Source organism: Brassica napus, chromosome C8 (genome assembly GCF_020379485.1).
Source record: "Brassica napus cultivar Da-Ae chromosome C8, Da-Ae, whole genome shotgun sequence".
NCBI lineage: Eukaryota > Viridiplantae > Streptophyta > Magnoliopsida > Brassicales > Brassicaceae > Brassica > Brassica napus.
The window spans coordinates 11,309,566-11,327,662 of NC_063451.1; the positions used below are offsets into that span (position 1 = coordinate 11,309,566).

Sequence of the window (18,097 nt, forward strand, 5' to 3'; positions counted from 1 at the left end):
CCACCTGTTTGAGGTCAATCAGCATCATGTAGCAGAAGTTATGCCCATTTTATTGAAGAGTGATCAGTTTGCCTCGCAAGAGGAAGCTGTCGAGGAGATGAAGGACTGTCGATTGATAACTGATGTTAGGAGTTTTCAAGGCTCCTAATCAAATGTTGTAGTATAAAAGATTGTCGAACCAATCCTAGGTGATTCTAAAGCAAAGGGAATGCAAGTTACTTAGCGTGAACAATGGTCCTTGTGCGTTGCTCCGAGTATGTCTACTGGTCATGCACCTGGATCATTGGCTGAAACAAAGAAAGAAAAGCAAGTTAGATGTCTTAGACTAAATATAGAACTGAAAAACAAGGGTAAAATATATGGTCCCCGTCGCAACAGCGCCAAAACTTGGTACACTAAAACTGAACCTTTCCTACTGTCAAGTTAACAGTGGTAATTGTAGTATTTGGGATTCAATCCAGAGGACCAGTCAACACTTTATTCTTATAAGTTTTCAATTTAGCTAAAACTAAGAGCTCGCAAGATTAGAAAGACAGAACCGTCAACAACACCGGCCTACTAAAATCACAATGGATGATCTAGGAGGCCAGAATGATCTCACTGCTGCACTGGCACTCATGCAACAACATATGCAGCAGATGCAACAGACCATCAACGCACAAGAAGCTGCTCGCGAAACAGCTGCCGAACTCGCTACTCAGCAAGTTGAGCAACAAGGCGCTCCCATCGGAGAGCGGAACCTTCTGTGGAACTTCCCTACCACTCGCTCCGCCATCAACCCCCTACCTACACCCGACATGATTATGAGATCAAGCCTGCTTTGATCGGCCTGGTGCATAAAAAAATGTTCAATGGTCTCGCGGCTGAAATCCCTTTGGACCACATCGAGAACTTTGAGAGAGTTTGCAACTTCTCTCGTGCGAATGGAGTGCCACCAGACTATGTCAAATGCACGTTGTTCCCATTCTCTTTGGATGGGAAAGCATCTCGCTGGCTAGCCTCTCTCCCGACTGGTACAATTACTACATGGGAAGTAGTCAGACCAGCGTTTTAAAGCCACTTCTACACAAAGACGAAAACCACAGCTCTGAGGCATAAAATCTCCAATTTTAAGCAAAAAACCGACGAGCCCTTCTATGATGCTTGGGAGCGGTACAAGGAGTACCGAAGGGAATGCCCTCACCATGGGTTTGAGGATGATTACATACTAGAAGTGTTCTATGATGGAGTGAGCTATGAGTTTCGCAATGCTCTTGATTCCTCGAGCAATGGAGATTTCATAACCCAAACAACACTAGGCGCATTCGCACTGATCGAAAATATGGCGTCCAGCTCCCTCAACAAGAACAAGGAGAATGACCGCTCCAAAAGCGTAAACAGCATAGACAACCTCGTGGCCAAGGGTGATCAGCTGTTGAAGGGTAATCAGAGCCAAGTGTTCATAATGGAGGAAGAAACTGCATCAGAGAACAATGTTTCAGACGCCACACCTGAAGGGGGCAATACCATCGATGATCAGCAAGAAGTGAGCTACGTCAATGGACAAGGATGACAGTACAAGAACTACCACCCGATCCCCAACGTTAGGAACATTCCTCACCTCTTTGCGTATCCAAAGACTGACAAACCGGTTGACAACGCGCAGAACAGTCAAGGACAGAACAGTGGCTATCAGAAACCGTACCAGGGAAGAACATATGTCCTTAGCAAGGCGCAGCACAACCAGTTCCAGAACCAAAAACAGCAGACTGCTCAACAACCGCTCCTTCGCCAGCGATTGCTCCGCAAGACGAGATGAAGGGTCTAGCGACGATCATGCAGCAGTTGCTCCAGGGTCAACAAATTCATGGGAAAGCGTTAAATCAAATCACCACGGACATCAACTCTAGGATGAACCAAATGTTTAATGACTTAAGTACCAAATACGATAATGTAGCCAGCCATATGCGTCAGATGGACGTGCAGATCGCGCAGACAGCCGGGAGAGTCAAGAGGCAGCAAGGTACTCAACCTGGAAAGACCGATAAGAACCCTAAGGAATGAAGTGCCATAGCACTAAGGAGCAGAAGAAGACTACCGGACGCAGTCCCCAAGAAGTTGTCAGCGGTGGAAAGCTAAAGGAGGGTGAGCAACCACGATCTGAAGCACCCCCTTTATCTGACGAGGAACCGGAACAGTCTGCTGAGACTGATCCAACCCCTGTCGCTACACCTGTTGAGCCTGTTCCTTCGCGCGAATACACCCCTAAGGTTCCATACCCTGTTCCAGCAAAGACATCTCGCAAGGATCGGTAGGAGACAAAGTGTAAAAAGATACTAGAGGATCTAACTATCAAGTTACCTCTTATGGATGCGATCCAGATGATGCCTTATAGGCGCAGTTTGACGAAAGGTTTGATCTCTGACAAGATTACCGGGGACAGTGAGCTATTGATGGTTTCAAAGGAGTGCACTGCGATACTTCAGAACGGGCCGATTAAGAAATTGGATGATCCAAGCAAGTTTGTTCTCTCGATACAAATTGGGAAAACAGTATTCGCTTGTTCTTTATGCAATCTGGGTTCTAGCGTCAATCTCATGCCTTACTCCGTGGCAAAACGACTGGGCTTCACAGATTTCAAACCGACGAGAATCTCCCTGGTGTTCGCCGACAGATCAGTCAAGTCACCGGTGGGTATTCTGGAAGATCTCCATGTCCGAGTGGGCAACACCTTTGTTCCAACAGATTTTGTCGTACTGGAGGTTGAAGAGGAACCGAGAGATCCACTCATCATGGGTCATCCTTTCTTGTGCACAGCTGGTGCGATCATTGATGTTCGACAAGGAAGGATTGATCTTCACCTAGGTGACATTGCGATGAAGTTCGAGATGAACAAATTGCTGAAGAAACCAATGCTGGACGCGCAGAGTTACACAGTTGAGGATGAAGATCAAGCGTTATTCCCTCAAGAAGGAATGATTGAGGAAATCTTGACCAATGATCCACTCGAACTAGCCCTGATCCGATCTGAGACCGAGCACAACGTCATGAGCGTGGACGCGGATGGCTACAACAAGATGCTTGACTCTGCCAAAAGCATGGAAAAGCTTTTCACCTATCTAAGTCTGGGGAGAAAGACGAGAGCAATCAGAGCAGTGCAACGGGAGCAGCCACTTCGAAAAGCGCTACAAAGCCGAACATGCAACTCGACGATCCATGGACCGAATTGAAAGCTCCAAAGATCGTGCTTAAATCCCTCCCTACGGGGCTCAGGTACGCACTCTTAGGACCAAATTCCACCTATCCTGTTATTATGAACTCTGAATTGAACAATGAGGAAATTGCTAAACTTTTGTGTGATCTTAGAAAGTATCGTAAGGCATTAGGATATTCTCTAGCTGACATTCATGGTATCCCACCTGATATGTGCATGCATAGAATACACCTAGAAAATGAATCAATGACTTCTATAGAACATCAGAGGAGGTTAAATCCGAATCTGAAGGATGTTGTAAAGAAAGAGATAATGAAACTTCTAGAGGCTGGTGTGATCTACGCCATCTCAGATAGCAATTGGGTCAGCCATGTTCATGTAGTTCTTAAGAAAGGTGGCATAACTGTCATAACAAATGAAAAGAATGGATTGATCCCTACTCGAACTATAACTAGACATTGAATGTGCATTGATTTTCGCAAATTGAATGCTGCGACTCGCAAGGATCACTTTCCACTCCCTTTCATTGATCAAATGCTTGAAATGTTGGCTAACCACCCATACTATTGCTTTTTAGATTGTTATTCAGGTTTCTTTCAGATCCCTATCCACCCAGATGATCAGGAGAAGACGACGTTCACATGCCCATACGGCATGTTTGCCTACAGGAGAATGACATTCAGCTTGAGCAATGCTCATGTGACCTTTCAACGTTGCATGATGTCTATTTTTACTGATCTGATTGAGGACATAATGGAAGTTTTCATGGATGACTTTAGTGTCTATGGAAGCTCCTTTTCTGTTTGTTTGAAAAACTTGTGCAGGGTGTTGCAGTGATGCGAGGAGAAAGATCTGGTGCTAAACTGGGAGAAGTGTCACTTCATGGTCAAGGATGGAATTGTTCTCGGTCACAAGATCTCTAAGAAGGGGGTCGAGGTTGACAAGGAAAAGATTGAGGTGATGATGAGCTTGTAGCCACCAACATCAGTCAAGGGAATCAGGAGTTTCTTAGGGCACGCCGGTTTTTACAGGAGGTTCATCAAGGACTTCTCAATGATCGCAAGACAACTCACAGACTGCTATGCAAGGATACCAAGTTCGAGTTTGATACTGATTGCTTGAATGCATTCCATACCATAAAAGGAACCTTGTTCAGTGCACCAGTTGTCCAGCCTCCAGACTGGGACTTACCTTTCGAGATCATGACAGATGCGAGTGATTTCGCAGTGGGGGCAGTGTTGGGACAGCAGAAAGATAAGAAACTGCATGTGATTTACTACGCGAGCATGACTATGGATGACGCCCAATGCAGATATGCCACAACCGAGAAAGAGATTTTAGCCATTGTCTACGCCTTCGAAAAATTTAGGTCCTATCTAGTAGGTTCTAAAGTGATAGTGCACAAGGATCACGTGGCTCTGAGATACTTGCTGACCAAGAAAGACGCCAAACCGCGCTTGCTCCGATGGATCCTCCTGCTCCAGGAATTCGATCTTGAGATCAAGGATAAGAAGGGGATTGAAAATGGAGTCGCAGATCATCTGTCAAGAATGAAGATCGACGAAGAAACTGCTCTCGACGACAGTTTCCCCCAAAGAACAAGTCTACGCAATTGGTCTGTATGTCGAGAACAGACTGGACACCCTTGCCACAGACTGTTCTGCTGATTGTTCCGCAGACTGTTCCTCGGATTCTCCCGTAGATTGCTCCATAGACCAGGAACAATTTGTTGCTGCTATCAAGAACAGATATTCCCACCTACCTTGGTTTGCTGAGATAGCTAATTTCTTAGCTGCAGAGAAGGAACCAGTTGAGTTTACTGGGAATAAGAAGAAAAAATTCCCGAGGGATGCAAAACTCTACTTTTGGGATGAACCGTTCCTTTATCGACACTGCAAGGATGGAGTTTTCCGACGATGTGTTCCCGAAGCTCAGATTCCAGAGATCCTGCATCATTGCCACGGTTCTTCTTATGCTGGACACTTTGCGGCATTCAAGACCGTCTCCAAGGTCTTGCAAGCCGGCTTCTGGTGGCCCACAATGTTCCGTGATGCTCAAGCTTTCATCTCCAAGTGCAATTCCTGCCAAAGACCGGGGAACATCAGCAAGAGAAACAAGATGCCTCAGAATTTCATACTTGAGATTGAGGTTTTCAACTGTTGGGGAATTGATTTCATGGGACCATTCCCACCTTCGTACAAGAACGAGTACATTCTAGTCGTGGTGGACTATGTCTCAAAGTGGGTAGAAGCAATCGCCAGCCCTACTAATGACGCGCGTGTTGTGACCAAGATGTTCAAAACCATAATCTTTCCATGGTTTGGAGTACCTAGAGTGGTCATAAGCGATGGAGGCACCCACTTTATCAACAAGGTTTTCCAAGGCCTCTTGAAGAAGAACGGTGTCAAGCATAAGGTTGCAACCGCATATCATCCGCATACGAGTGGCCAAGTGGAAGTGTTTAATAGAGAGATCAAGAGCATCCTACAGAAAACAGTCGGAACTACACGAAAGGATTGGTCTCTCAAATTAGATGATGCACTATGGGCATACAGAACAGCGTACAAGACGCCACTCGGGACCACTCCATATCACCTGGTCTATGGCAAGGTGTGTCATCTCCCAGTGGAGCTTGAGTACAAGGCGGCATGGGCTGTCAAACTGCTCAACTTTGATATCAAATCAGCCAAGGAGAGGCGGTCCATCCAGATTCACGAGCTCGAAGAGATCAGGCACCTGGCTTATGAGAGCACAAAAATCTACAAGGAAAAGACCACGGCATATCATGACAAGCGGATCATTAGCTGAAGCTTCGAACCAAACGATAAGGTCCTGCTTTTCAACTCCAGGCTGAAGTTGTTCCCTGGGAAGCTGAAGTCCAGATGGTCAGGCCCGTCTACCAACAAGGAGGTCCGACCATACGGAGCAATTGTGTTGATGGATCCTAATGGGGGAGAGTTCGTTGTTAATGGACAGCGTCTTAAGCCATACCTTGCTGAAACAATAATCGCAGAAGGTGAAGAAATTCCCCTATGCGATCACTCCACAGCCTAATTGGCTACCCAAAGTCAAGCTAATGACTTAAATCGAACGCTTGGTGGAAGGCAACCCACTGGTAAGTGTAAATATGTTTTTCTTTCCAAATTTTTCTGTAGTTTGTTTTGAAATTTGTTCTAGGAAAAAGAAAACTGAAGCTTCCAGGAGGAGCAATCTGCAGACTGTTCTCGCTGAAGAACAGCCGCTCCTTCAGGTAAGTCTTCGACCCCAAAAAAATATATATATATAAAATAAAATAAAAAAGGAGAGAAGGGGAAGCGGTTAGGGTTTTCCTATTAAAGGCAACCCACTCCACTCCCCCACTTAGCTCAAAATCGCCGCACACTCCCTCTCCCTAGAGATAAAACCTAAAGTCAAAATCTTAAACCTATCAATCGATTGTCAAGATTTTGGTTCTAACTCTTTGGGTTTTCGAGTTCAATTCTGTCTTTGAGGTCCTCCTCTCTCAATCGAACAAGATGCCTCCACGGACCAAGCAAAAGTCGGTTAAAACCCCGAAAATCACCCGCGAGAACTATGTGCCGCCTCCGAACCACAATGCTCCGGCTTCATACCCATGGCCGCGCAAGGACCAAGAGGGTCAGCCAATCAATATCGACGACCCGACGCTCCTCGACTTCAACTGCGAGGGATGGGACAAGGAGTCTGCGAAACGGTACAACTCACTCCTCAACATCGAGATCCTCCCCACTCGTTTCGGTCACGCAGACACCCTCGTCTCCCTTGGTCTCGACACTGATGTGTTCAAAACACTCCACGCCATGAGGATTGCTCCTCTCTGCTACCGAACGCATGAACTCTACAAGGATCTTGTTTGCCAAGTGCTCGCTACGGCTCACATCGGGTACGACGATCCCTCCAAGCCAACGTATGAGAACTGTTTCTTCTCTTTCATGGCCGACGGCAAATTCTGCTCTCTCTCGCTCGACAAGCTCAATGAGATTTATGAGATCTAAGACGAGCATAGAGAAGTGGCAGTCATTAACAAGTTCACGCCAACAGACCGTTTTTGGGATTGTGGGAACCAAAATTCACACCGTCGATTATAATAAATAATAATGGAGGAAAACCGAGTGAACCCGTTTTTCCTTGAAGGTCTGAATTCTCTGCGTAATTACTTTAGAACGATAAAAAGATAGATAATCGCTCAGAGGAATTTTATTGAATAGTATGAATACAAGATTTCTCCGAGAGGAGTAGAGATATGCTAACTATCGGAACAACAGGACAAGAGGCGGCCAAGACGTCCTAAGCCTTGCCGTGCTAGTCTAACCACCTAAGCCCTAAGTTCTCTTAGCTAGCGGGAGTTCTCTAAGTCTAAATTCTTGGATCCCCTTTTCTTCTGCTCCTGCTCTCCTTATATAGTCGCTTTAGGTCGGTGGCCCATCCTTCGCCTTCGGGCCCAAGTCTATCTCTTTTGGGAATATTCCATTTTTCGTCGATCTTGATAGTTATCCTCGAATCTTTACAATTATCTTTGGAAACTTAGCATTTATCGTATTTCTGTGAGTTAGGAAAAACCGTCATAACCTTTATGGGCTTGAATCCCTTCTGAGAGCGTGGATGGGCCTCTAGACCAGTTTGGATCCTTGCGGACCGTTCTTAGGCCTTTTGGCGTTTATACGATTTCTCGGTTTTAGTCATAAAACTTCGAGAATAACTTTAATCCAAACGAAACGAGAAGTATATGGTCCCGAAGGTCGGATATCACAGCTATACGGAAGATACGGGAGTCGAAGTAAGTCGGACAGGCCGTGATCAGGTCGAGCTCGCCGGGCGAGCCGACTCGCGTGACGGCTGATGGTTGAGCTCGCCTGGCGAGTGCAACCACACGACGGTCCGGCGAGCTGACCGGAGCGATGGTTGAGCTCGCCAGGCGAGTATAACCACACGTCGGTTCATCTCGCCGGCGAGCTGACCGACGTGATGGTTGAGCTCGCTGGCGAGCTGACCCGCGTGATGGTTCAGCTCTCCGGCGAGTGGCTTTGGTGCGGGATTTCGCTCGTTCGTTCACTTCCATTCTTTCTTTCAGTGAATGTTTTGCGAGAAATCCGTGAATAAGAAATAATCATAGCCGTTGATTTTGAAATAACCATTTTTGACCCCAACAGTTAGCCCCCAGCCCGTAAGACTCGGAGACGATTTTGCGGGCGAATGATGTGAATTAGAAATCGAAATCTTTGGCTAAGAATATTTATTGCGGAAATCCACATCACCCTCATATCCTTATAAGTAGCAACTCACCACTCCTCATTCTTCACACATCTCTTTCTCTCACATTTTCTTTTCTTAAAACTACCTATCAAGAATGTCTTCCTCCCCAAGTGAAAAGAAAAGCTCCAACGTTGAGATGGGTGAGGCCAACTCGGCACTTCCGACTCCGGCCACGCATGAAGCTACTCCAACCTTCGTCGCCGGGTTTCTTTCTTTCAAAGAGAGACTGTCCAGACGCAGTGCCGGGAAGGAAGGGGGTCGGATTCAGCCTGAGGTGCCAGCTATCCTTTATTTGCCTGCGATGTCAACCTCGGCTAGAGGAAACAAGTCCCCTGGTGATGCCGCGCCCCTCGCAGAATCGGCCACGGTTTCTGTTCAAGTTCCGGAGGTCTCGGCTCAACCCTTGGGCTCTTCGACAACACCAGTCCCAGCTCCTAAGGAGGAGAAGGCGACGGAGTTGATGCCTCCGCCTCTGGATAGGAAGGAGATCGTCCTAGGGCTTTCCGCGTCCTAGGGCTTTCCGCGTCCAGTGCTGCTCCTTTGACCAAAAGTCGCAAGAGGACTGGCGCTGCGACCGAGACCGTCAAGAAGAGGAGATGTACCGCTGGCGCGAAAGGGGAGCCCTCGGGACCTTTGTCGCAACATCGTGCCAAAGTTTGTTTTGACTATTTTCAGCATAAGCCACCTTGTTTTATGATTATCCTGACCCTTATTTCATGTATAGTTTGTATCCCTGATTGACGGGATGCTCAGCGACTGCGGATCAGAGATAGAGCGTTTGACAAGGGGCCTGGATGAATCGCAAGAGGCACTGAAAGAAGCTGAGGCCACGTTGAAATCTACTGAAGCTGCTCGTGCTGATGAGCTCTCTCAGCTGGAGGTTCGGGTCAGCGATCTCGAGTGGGACTTCGGAAAGTCGGCGAGCGCATTGTTCAAGCTGAAGAAAGAGAAGAAGAGCAAGGCTTCCGAAGTCCGTCGTCTCCAGCGTGAAATTCAGAACCGAGAAGAGTCGAGGACTGTTGTTTCGAGGGATGATTTTCACGCTCGCCTGACGAGGATGGCTGTTCTGTTTGATTCCCTCATGGTAGTCCTTGAGAAGGACCTGGCTCTGGCGAGGGTCGAGGGAAGCCTCAACGAGATCCACCTGGTCGAAGGCGACATGGCTCCGACTCTGGACTCCGAAGAAGCCAGGCTGTTGTCTCGCAAGGAGGAGTTGAAGGCTTCCGACGGGGACTTCGACTCGATCCTCTCTCAGCTGCAGTTCGAGTGCACCCTCAAGCCTTGTTTAGGAGAGACCGAGGGGCAAGGCCCCGTGGCTGAAGAAGGTGGAGATGTTGCGAGCGGGAGAGGAAACGACGAAGCGGACGAGGGAGGCGATGGCTGTGCGGTTGAGGATGAAGGTGGTGCTCCGAGGAGTGCTTAGGGTAACGTTCCTTTCGGGGATTTTTTTATTTTTTGTTTTGGCCTGTTTGTGAGGCCACAGTTTGCATGTTTCGGGACTAGCCGTTGGTTGCTTCGAATCCCTGCCCTTGTTAGGGCTTTTTGTATAATGCTTGGTTCAATCTATAAAACCTTTTCGGCTTATTATAAATCGAGAGAACTCCGGGTTTTTCGAAGTTAGAGGGCGAAGGAGTGAGTTTTCGTCTCGTTCCTTGCCCCCGGACGATCACCGTATCCATAGTCTGTTGAGCGCGCAGCTTTTGCTTTGTGCGAGGACTCGTGAAAACGCATAGACTTAAGTGAAGAGACAAGTTTTGGGATCTCATATCGGGATGTCGATATTATGCCATTGAGATGTCAGGATCCAGTAAGACTGGGTTTAGGGCAAGACCTAGGTTTACTTTCGGACTAAGGCTATGCGATGACAAGTCGGCTTTCGTTTTGCCTGTTTGCAATTTCTACCTGATTCGTACCGATATAAAGTCCGCGAAGTGATATCGGCTTATATGACTTGTCTTGGCATGACTCGAGCTACTTCCAAAGGCCGTTTGGAGGTGCTGGCCAAAATTGGATTTTCTTGTATAGCGCGCTATGGTATCCTTGTCGGATGTAAGAGAGCCTATCCTTTCGAGGGCGGCTAGTCTCTGTTTAGGACGTTAGGGTTCGTTTGTTGTGATCAGCAACAAAGAAGTGATGCCATTTTAAAGGCATTTTACCGTTAGAGGTATGTTGATTTTGGAAACCAGAGTGTTGTTTCCATAATGTTGGAAATACCGTAACTTCAAGCGTGTTGCGACGTCTCGCAGTGCCAGAAGTTAATCTTTTTTGTTTTGAGCCGCGTTTTTCTTGCAGGCTTTTTACCAAAGATGCTTTTTTTATGAGCATTCGTGGGTTTGTTGGTTTTAGCATGATAGCTAATTCAGGCGTTCTAGGCGAGTTCTGGACCGCCGTTCTAGCCGTTTGTCGGATAGTGGGCTTAGCGATTGTAGCGTCGCGTTTTTTTTTTTGTAAAAAGTTTCGAAAAGATCGACTTTTTGAAAGTTGTGTGAGTATACGAGTATACGTACCCATTCCCTCCCCCCCCCTTTTTAAAGATGGGGGGATAGCTGAACTCGCTGGGCGAGCTGCCTACGTACCCTTTTTTCGGGGATCAATCCATCTCGTAGTTCTTTGGATCCACTTTACGATTAGTGGTAGTATTTCTTAAGATGCATCGCGTTCCAGGTTCTTTGGGTCTTGACGTCCTGCATGTTTGCGATTTGGTATGATCCTGGTCGGACTACCTTTATGACCTTGTATGGACCTTCCCAGTTTTCCTGCGTTACGTTCGGCAGTATTTTGGAAGACTTTGCGAAGGACCAGGTAGCCTTCCTCGAACCTGCGATGGCGAACGTTTGATTTGTAGTATTTTACGGTGGCGTGCTGGTAATTTTGGATTCGTATGAGAGCTTGATTCGCCGCTCGTTAATTAGATCGAGTTCGTCCAGCATCGCGCTGTTATGATCTTCTCGTTCGGGGAGAATCTTCTCCGTACTCCGGGAAATTCTCTTTCGCGGGGATCATACATTCCGTTCCGTAAACGAGGGCGAATGGGGTTTCACCCGTAGCCCATCTCGGGGTCGTACGATGCAACCAAAGAACTCCTTCGAGCTCTTCTACCCATCGCCCCTTTTTGGCTTCTAAGCGCTTTTTTAACCCGTCCAGGACGGTTTTGTTGATGGTCTCTGCCTGGCCATTGCACTGCAGATATCTGGGAGTCGACTTGGTCAGTCGTATCTTCCACTTCTCGCAAAATGCTTCGAATCGGGTAGAGATGAACTGAGATCCGTTGTCTGTCACGATTTCGTAAGGGACCCCATGTCTGGTGATGATCTTCTTCCATACGAAGTTCTCGACTTGTACGTCTTTGATACTTGCGTAGGAATCTGCCTCTACCCACTTTGAGAAGAAATCCATGAGGACCAGGAGGAAGCGCTTCTGCTTCGAATTATGTAATGGCCCAACAATCCATGGACCATCGCATGAAGGGATACGGAGACGAGATGGACGAGAGGACTTCTGCGGGTTGATGGATTGTCGACGCGTGCCTTTGGCATTTTTCGCACTTCCGTGCGAACTTCTCACAGTCTTTGATCATAGTTGGCCAGTAATAACCATGGCGTTTTATTTTTACGGCAAGAGATCTTCCGCCGGAGTGGTTCCCACATGATCCGAATGAACCTCCTCCATTTGTAGATTTCTCCTTCTACCGTTACATATCGCGCGGCCTGGGTCTTGATTTTTCGGGCCGCCAATTTCTCAGTGGGAAGCGTTCCGTTGATTATGTATGCTCGGATTGGCTCTAGCCATGGGCTGTCGCAGCCGTATTCCGACTGATCCACGTTTTCTTCTGGTGGGTCTTCGACTTCCTCCGCATTTTCGATTTGTGCTCGAATCAGATTGGCGACCACTGGTGGTCCGATGCTTGGGTGTTCGATGAACTCGACGGGGATTACTCGTCTTAGTCCAGAGTCTGAACTTGATGCGAGTGCGACAAGGCATCCGCCTGAGTGTTTTCTGAGCGAGGAATCCTAGTCAGGCGAAGTGGTTGAAGTCTTGGGAGAGGTCTTGTATGAGTTTTAGATATGCATCCATTCTTTCGTCCCTCGCTTCGTATTCTCCGCTGTACTGATTTGCGACTAACTGAGAGTCACAGTAAGCGTGAATGTTGTGGATCTTAAGCCCACGGGCTAATCGTAATCCTGCGACGTGTGCTTCATATTCGGCCTCGTTGTTCGACGCATGGAATTCCAATCGGAACGACTGTTCCAAACTTTGCCGGTCGGAGACGTGAGCCGGATTCTGATCCCGGATCCTTGTTTGGACGATGATCCGTCGACATGAAGGATCCAGGTTGAGTCCGGTTCCGTGTTTGTCATATCCCCCATGGGCAATTCTACCAAGAAGTCCGCTAGTATTTGAGATTTTGCGCAGGTTCTTGGGCGGTACTCCACGTCGTACTCGCTTAATTCGATTGCCCATTTTGCGAGTCGTCCTGACTGACTTGGACTGTGCAAGATCGTTCGTAGGGGAAGGTGGTGAGGACTATTATGGTATTCGACTGAAAGTACGGCCGGAGTTTCCTTGCCGATGTCACAACAGCGAATGCTAGTTTCTCCATCAGGGGATACCGGGTCTCAGCGTCCAGTAACGTTTTGCTTATGTAGAAGATTGGTTTTTGCTCACCGCATTCCTCTCTAATCAAAACGCCGCTTAGCGCTGTTGTGGAGACTGCGATGTACAGGAACAAGGGTTCTCCCTCCACTGGTTTTGCGAGGACGGGAGGAGTGGCCAGGTAACGTTTTAGCTGTTGGAAAGCTTTCTCACATTCCTCCGACCATTCGAACTTCTTATTCCCTTTCAGCGTGTCGTAGAAAGGAAGACACTTATCCGTCGAGCGCGAGATGAAACGGTTCAAGGCCGCGACTCTTCCGGTTAGCCTTTGGATTTCCCGTTTCGTCTTTGCGAGACCATTTCTATTAACGTGTTTATCTGCTTAGGATTGGCTTCGATCCCATGACACGTGACTAGGTACCCGAGAAATTCTCCTGATGCCACAGCGAATCTACACTTTGCAGGGTTTAGTTTCATGTTGTGGGCGTTAAGTCTTGCAAAGCACTCCTCCAAATGGGAGACGTGGTCGTGCTCGTCAAGAGACTTTACGAGCATGTCATCGATGTATACCTCCATAGTCTTGCTGAGCTGTTCGGAGAAAATTCGATTGACAAGTCGCTGGTAAGTGGCGCCTGCATTCTTGAGACTGAAAGGCATTACTTTGTAGCAATATGTTCCCTAATCGGTGATGAACGGAGTTTTCTCACGATCGTCGGGATTCATCATGATCTGATTGTACCCGGAGAAGGCATCCATAAATGATAAGAGTTTGTTCCCTGCTGTTGCTTCGACCAGTAGGTCGATGTGCGGGAGTGGGAAGCAATCCTTTGGACATGCCTTGTTGAGATCGGTGAAATCGACGCATACTCGCCATTTACCGTTTTTCTTTTTGACCACGACCGGGTTAGCGAGCCAGTCTGGATACCTAACTTCTGTTATTGATCCGACCTTCAGGAGTCTTTCGACTTCCTCATTTACCACGGTAGCACTCTCCGGTCCTAGCTTTCGTCTTTTTTGTTTGACGGGTCTGTAGGTCGGATCGATGTTAAGCTCATGATACGTTATGCCGATATCGATCCCTGGCATATCTTCCGCGGCCCAAGCGAACGCATTGAGGTTCTTTTTGAGACAGGCGATGAGCTCTGTCTTTAGTGGCTCGCGGAGGTTGGCTCCAATCTCGACGCATCGCTCCGGAGAGGATTCGTCGAGGCAGATCGAAATTACCGGTTCGCAAGTCGGTTCGTGCTTCCCTTCTAGGGCTTCGGCCCTTTGAGATTGCCAGAAGACTTCCGAGTCTCGTTTCTGGGCGTTCTCATCGAGTGTCAGCTTTTTTTTCTTTTTATGGGAAGTTTTGATCGAAAATTTCTTTCTTTTTAACTCGGCGGCGAAACATACTTGCGACATCCTGTAGTCTCCTTGTATAGTTTCGACTCCACGAGGGGTTGAAACTAAAGGCACAGATGGAATGTCGAAGGGATCGCTCGCATGGAATTCAGCCATGGAGTACCGACGATCGCGTTGTACGATGTTGGGCGGTCGATGACTAAGAATTCCGTGACTTTGATGACGCTCCCGGCTTTAACAACGAGGTCGATCGAGCCGAGAGTCATAGTAGCATCTCCCGAGAGTCCGAATATCGAGCTGGGTCTTTCCGTAACAGCGCATAGATCGATCTCCATTCTTTCGAGAGTGCTTTTGTAGATAATATTGGCCGAGCATCCGGTGTCGACCAACACTCTCGCTACGTCGATGTCCTGGACCGTCAGCTCGACGACAAGGAGATCGTTGTGGAGTTTAGCCTGATCGGCCGTTGCCCGGTCCTTGAAAGAAACGACATCGTTAGCTGCTGGAGCGGATATTTTGTGTCTTTTATCGTTTAGTGATTTTTGAGTTAGAGAATTCGTCCTTGCCCCTCCTTCTAGCGCCAAACTGTGGGAACTGAAATTCACACCGTCGTTTATAATAAATAATAATGGAGGAAAACCAAGTGAACCCGTTTTTCCTTGAAGGTCTGAATTCTCTGCGTAATCACTTTAGAACGATAAAAAGATAGATAATCGCTCAGAGGCGTTATATTGAATAGTATGAATACAAGATTTCTCCGAGAGGAGTAGAGATATGCTAACTATCGGAACAACAGGACAAGAGGCGGCCAAGACGTCCTAAGCCTTGCCGTGCTAGTCTAACCACCTAAGCCCTAAGTTCTCTTAGCTAGCAGGAGTTCTCTAAGTCTAAATTCTCGGATCCCCTTTTCTTCTGCTTCTTCTCTCCTTGTATAGTCGCTTTAGGTCGGTGGCCCATCCTTCGCCTTCGGGCCCAATTCTATCTCTTTTGGGAATATTCTATTTTTCGTCGATCTTGATAGTTATCCTCGAATCTTTACATTTATCTTTGGAAACTTAGCATTTATCGTATTTCTGTGAGTTAGGACAAACCGTCATAACTTTTATGGGCTCGAATCCCTTCTTAGAGCGTGGATGGGCCTCTAGACCAGTTTGGATCCTTGCGGACCGTTCTTAGGCCTTTTGGCGTTTATACGATTTCTCGGTTTTAGTCATAAAACTTCGAGAATAACTTTAATCAAAACAAAACGAGAAGTATATGGTCGCGAAGGTCGGATATCACAGCTATACGGAAGATACGGGAGTTGAAGTAAGTCGGACAGGCCGGGATCAGGTCGAGCTCGCCGGGCGAGCCGACTCGCGTGATGGCCGAACTCGCCGCGAGCACAACCACACGACGGTTCAGCTCGCCGGGCGAGTATAACCACACGTCGGTTCAGCTCTCCGGCGATCTGACCGACTAGATGGTTGAGCTCACCGGCGAGCTGACCTGCGTGATGGTTAAGCTCTCCAGCGAGTGGCTTTTGTGCGGGATTTCGCTCGTTCGTTCACTTCTGATCTTTCTTTCAATGAATGTTTTGCGAGAAATCCGTGAATAAGAAATAATCATAGCCGTTGATTTCGAAATAACCATTTTTGACCCCAACAGGGACCTCATTGCGAACGGAACATTCACATCCCGAAAGGCGTACCAGTCCAAGATCAGAAACCCTACTCTAAGGGTGATTGCAAAGATGGTCTCCAACCTCTTGTTCGCTAATGATCAGACCTCGAAGGTCACCAAGGGAGAGTTGAAAATGTTATACTCGGGGCTTGAGGGTGAGATCCGCAGAGCTAGGGACATCCCAATCCAGTCGGTTAACACTAACCCTGGGTACCATCTCATATGGATGTTCTATACACGACGAGACTGTTTGATGCAAGCCGAAAACAAGTCCGAGGGGAAAAATGATCGCTGTGGTATCCTACTCACTCCTCTCTTCAAGTACTTTGGCATCGATCTCCGTTCAAACGCGGTCAACCATTAGAACGAGTACATCGACACCCCTTATATGATCGCTTGCCACATCCTCTGCGACGAGTGCACCTACAAGTTCGCGGACAAGGAGGGAAACGTGATGTACTGCAAGCTCCCGCAGCCACAGCGGACGAACTTCAGCACGATCGAGAACATCCGCCTCTTGCCTGACCGGAGTTCCTTTGCACCGATCCGCGAGCACCGCCCCCTGATCAAGACATGGATGATGTAGAGGACATTACACCAAACAAGGATCTAAGTCTGGGGGAATTGATATGTGGTGTTTTTGACACCATTGTGTATATACTTTCTAACTTGTTTTCAGTGTTTTATCGAGTTAGTCTAGTCCTTTTAGAGTCATTTCAGGTCTGGAGTAGACTGAGGAACCAAAGGAAGAAGCGTGAAGAAAGGAGCAAGAATTGGAGTCTTACCCTGCGGAACAATCGAGCGGAGCAGTCTGAAGGTTGATCCCACTAGGAACAGCCAGACGATTGTTCCCGACATTTATGGAAGTTTCAATATCTTTCAAAGATTGCCCTAATCACCTTTCTCTCCTCTGAAGTCGATGGCGCCTCCATATAAAAAGCCATCCTTATCTTTATTTTATGGACTACGCTAGTTTTGCAAGAGTCCTGGACCTATTGTTGAATAATTGCTATTGTAAGGGAGACGGCTCCTCTTCTTGACAGAGAAGATCATCATGAACCCTATTGAGTTATCTTTGGATTTATATGCAGTATTATTCAGTTATCATGTCTGGTTCATCTTGTGTTATGGCTGAGTAGTCGGCTAGCTTGTCTAGTGTTCTAGGGTGTTAATCGCAAGGCTAAACATAAATAAGCAACTCTATTGTGTCTTCGTTCATCCCGACTCTTAATGCTAGCTCTAACCTGATCACTTACTGCTAGATCTTAGGTTTAATCTGCTCATTAACCGTGTAGTAGGTTGCTTGATATTGAATGAATGAGCCATGCATCTCTAGTCAGCGAAAGTAGATACTAGAGTGTTCGGTGAAACTATCGGACTTGATCTCTATTGCTTGTGATCGATCCTTGATCCAAACGACAGTTTAGGTATCAAGGTCGAACCGCAAAGGGAACAGCACCACGACCTTATTTTTTGGTTTCATGTTTAAAGGCAGGAAATGACATTTTTCTTCATAAGACTTCGTGAGTTGCACCGTAGTATCAAGTTCCTCGTTGAGTTTGGAGTAGGACCTCGGCTCGTAGTCTGGGCCATCAAACTTCCTTGTCGGTAGTGCTCAGATGTACTTGCGCTCGGTGTGAAAGGATTCACAGCCTGATCGGAGATGTATGACCTGGAGAATGGACAAAAATCCTTGATCCCATGCAGACACGTGGTAAACATGCTTCAATGGGCATGTGTTTGGTCTATAGTTGTACCCTTGATTCCGATGACCTAGAAGTGGATAATCAGGAAGAAACACCATGTAGGGCCTAGTAATTGCTCTAAGGGCAGACATCATTGTCGCGCAGGATTAAGTGGAGCCTGTAAGACTTTCTTCTTCTCCTTTATAAGGATGAGACATTGCCCCCATGGTGGGGATTGGTCGGAGTTGGCCGAAATTTTGATGGAGAAGCCGGGATTGTCTGCATAAAGGGTGATGCTTCTGCTCATACTTCAGATGCTTGTGCTGCTCCTGTAGCAATACTCGGCCTT

General features: G+C 47.4%; 2 protein-coding genes and 1 non-coding gene across 3 annotated transcripts; 1 reads left to right on the forward strand and 2 right to left on the reverse strand.

The window, feature by feature from the left end:
* Positions 1-1,084: 1,084 nt before the first annotated feature.
* Positions 1,085-1,191, reverse strand: LOC125592126. Its single transcript, XR_007327975.1, has one exon. It is a non-coding gene; the product is annotated as a small nucleolar RNA R71 (small nucleolar RNA).
* Positions 1,192-2,039: 848 nt separating this feature from the next.
* LOC125591853 lies at positions 2,040-7,206 on the forward strand. Its single transcript, XM_048766728.1, has 11 exons — positions 2,040-2,290; positions 2,375-3,075; positions 3,117-3,252; positions 3,346-3,556; positions 3,794-3,892; positions 4,018-4,078; positions 4,169-4,777; positions 4,872-5,925; positions 6,043-6,209; positions 6,349-6,443; positions 6,637-7,206. The coding sequence occupies exons 1-11, from the start codon at positions 2,040-2,042 to the stop codon at positions 7,204-7,206; spliced, it is 3,954 nt and encodes a 1,317-aa protein (XP_048622685.1).
* A 6,529-nt stretch (positions 7,207-13,735) lies between these two features.
* LOC125591854 lies at positions 13,736-14,736 on the reverse strand. Its single transcript, XM_048766729.1, has 3 exons — positions 14,565-14,736; positions 14,036-14,505; positions 13,736-13,942 (listed from the first exon to the last, which is right to left on the reverse strand). Exons 1-3 carry the CDS (start codon positions 14,734-14,736, stop codon positions 13,736-13,738), a joined length of 849 nt encoding a protein of 282 aa, XP_048622686.1.
* Positions 14,737-18,097: the final 3,361 nt, after the last annotated feature.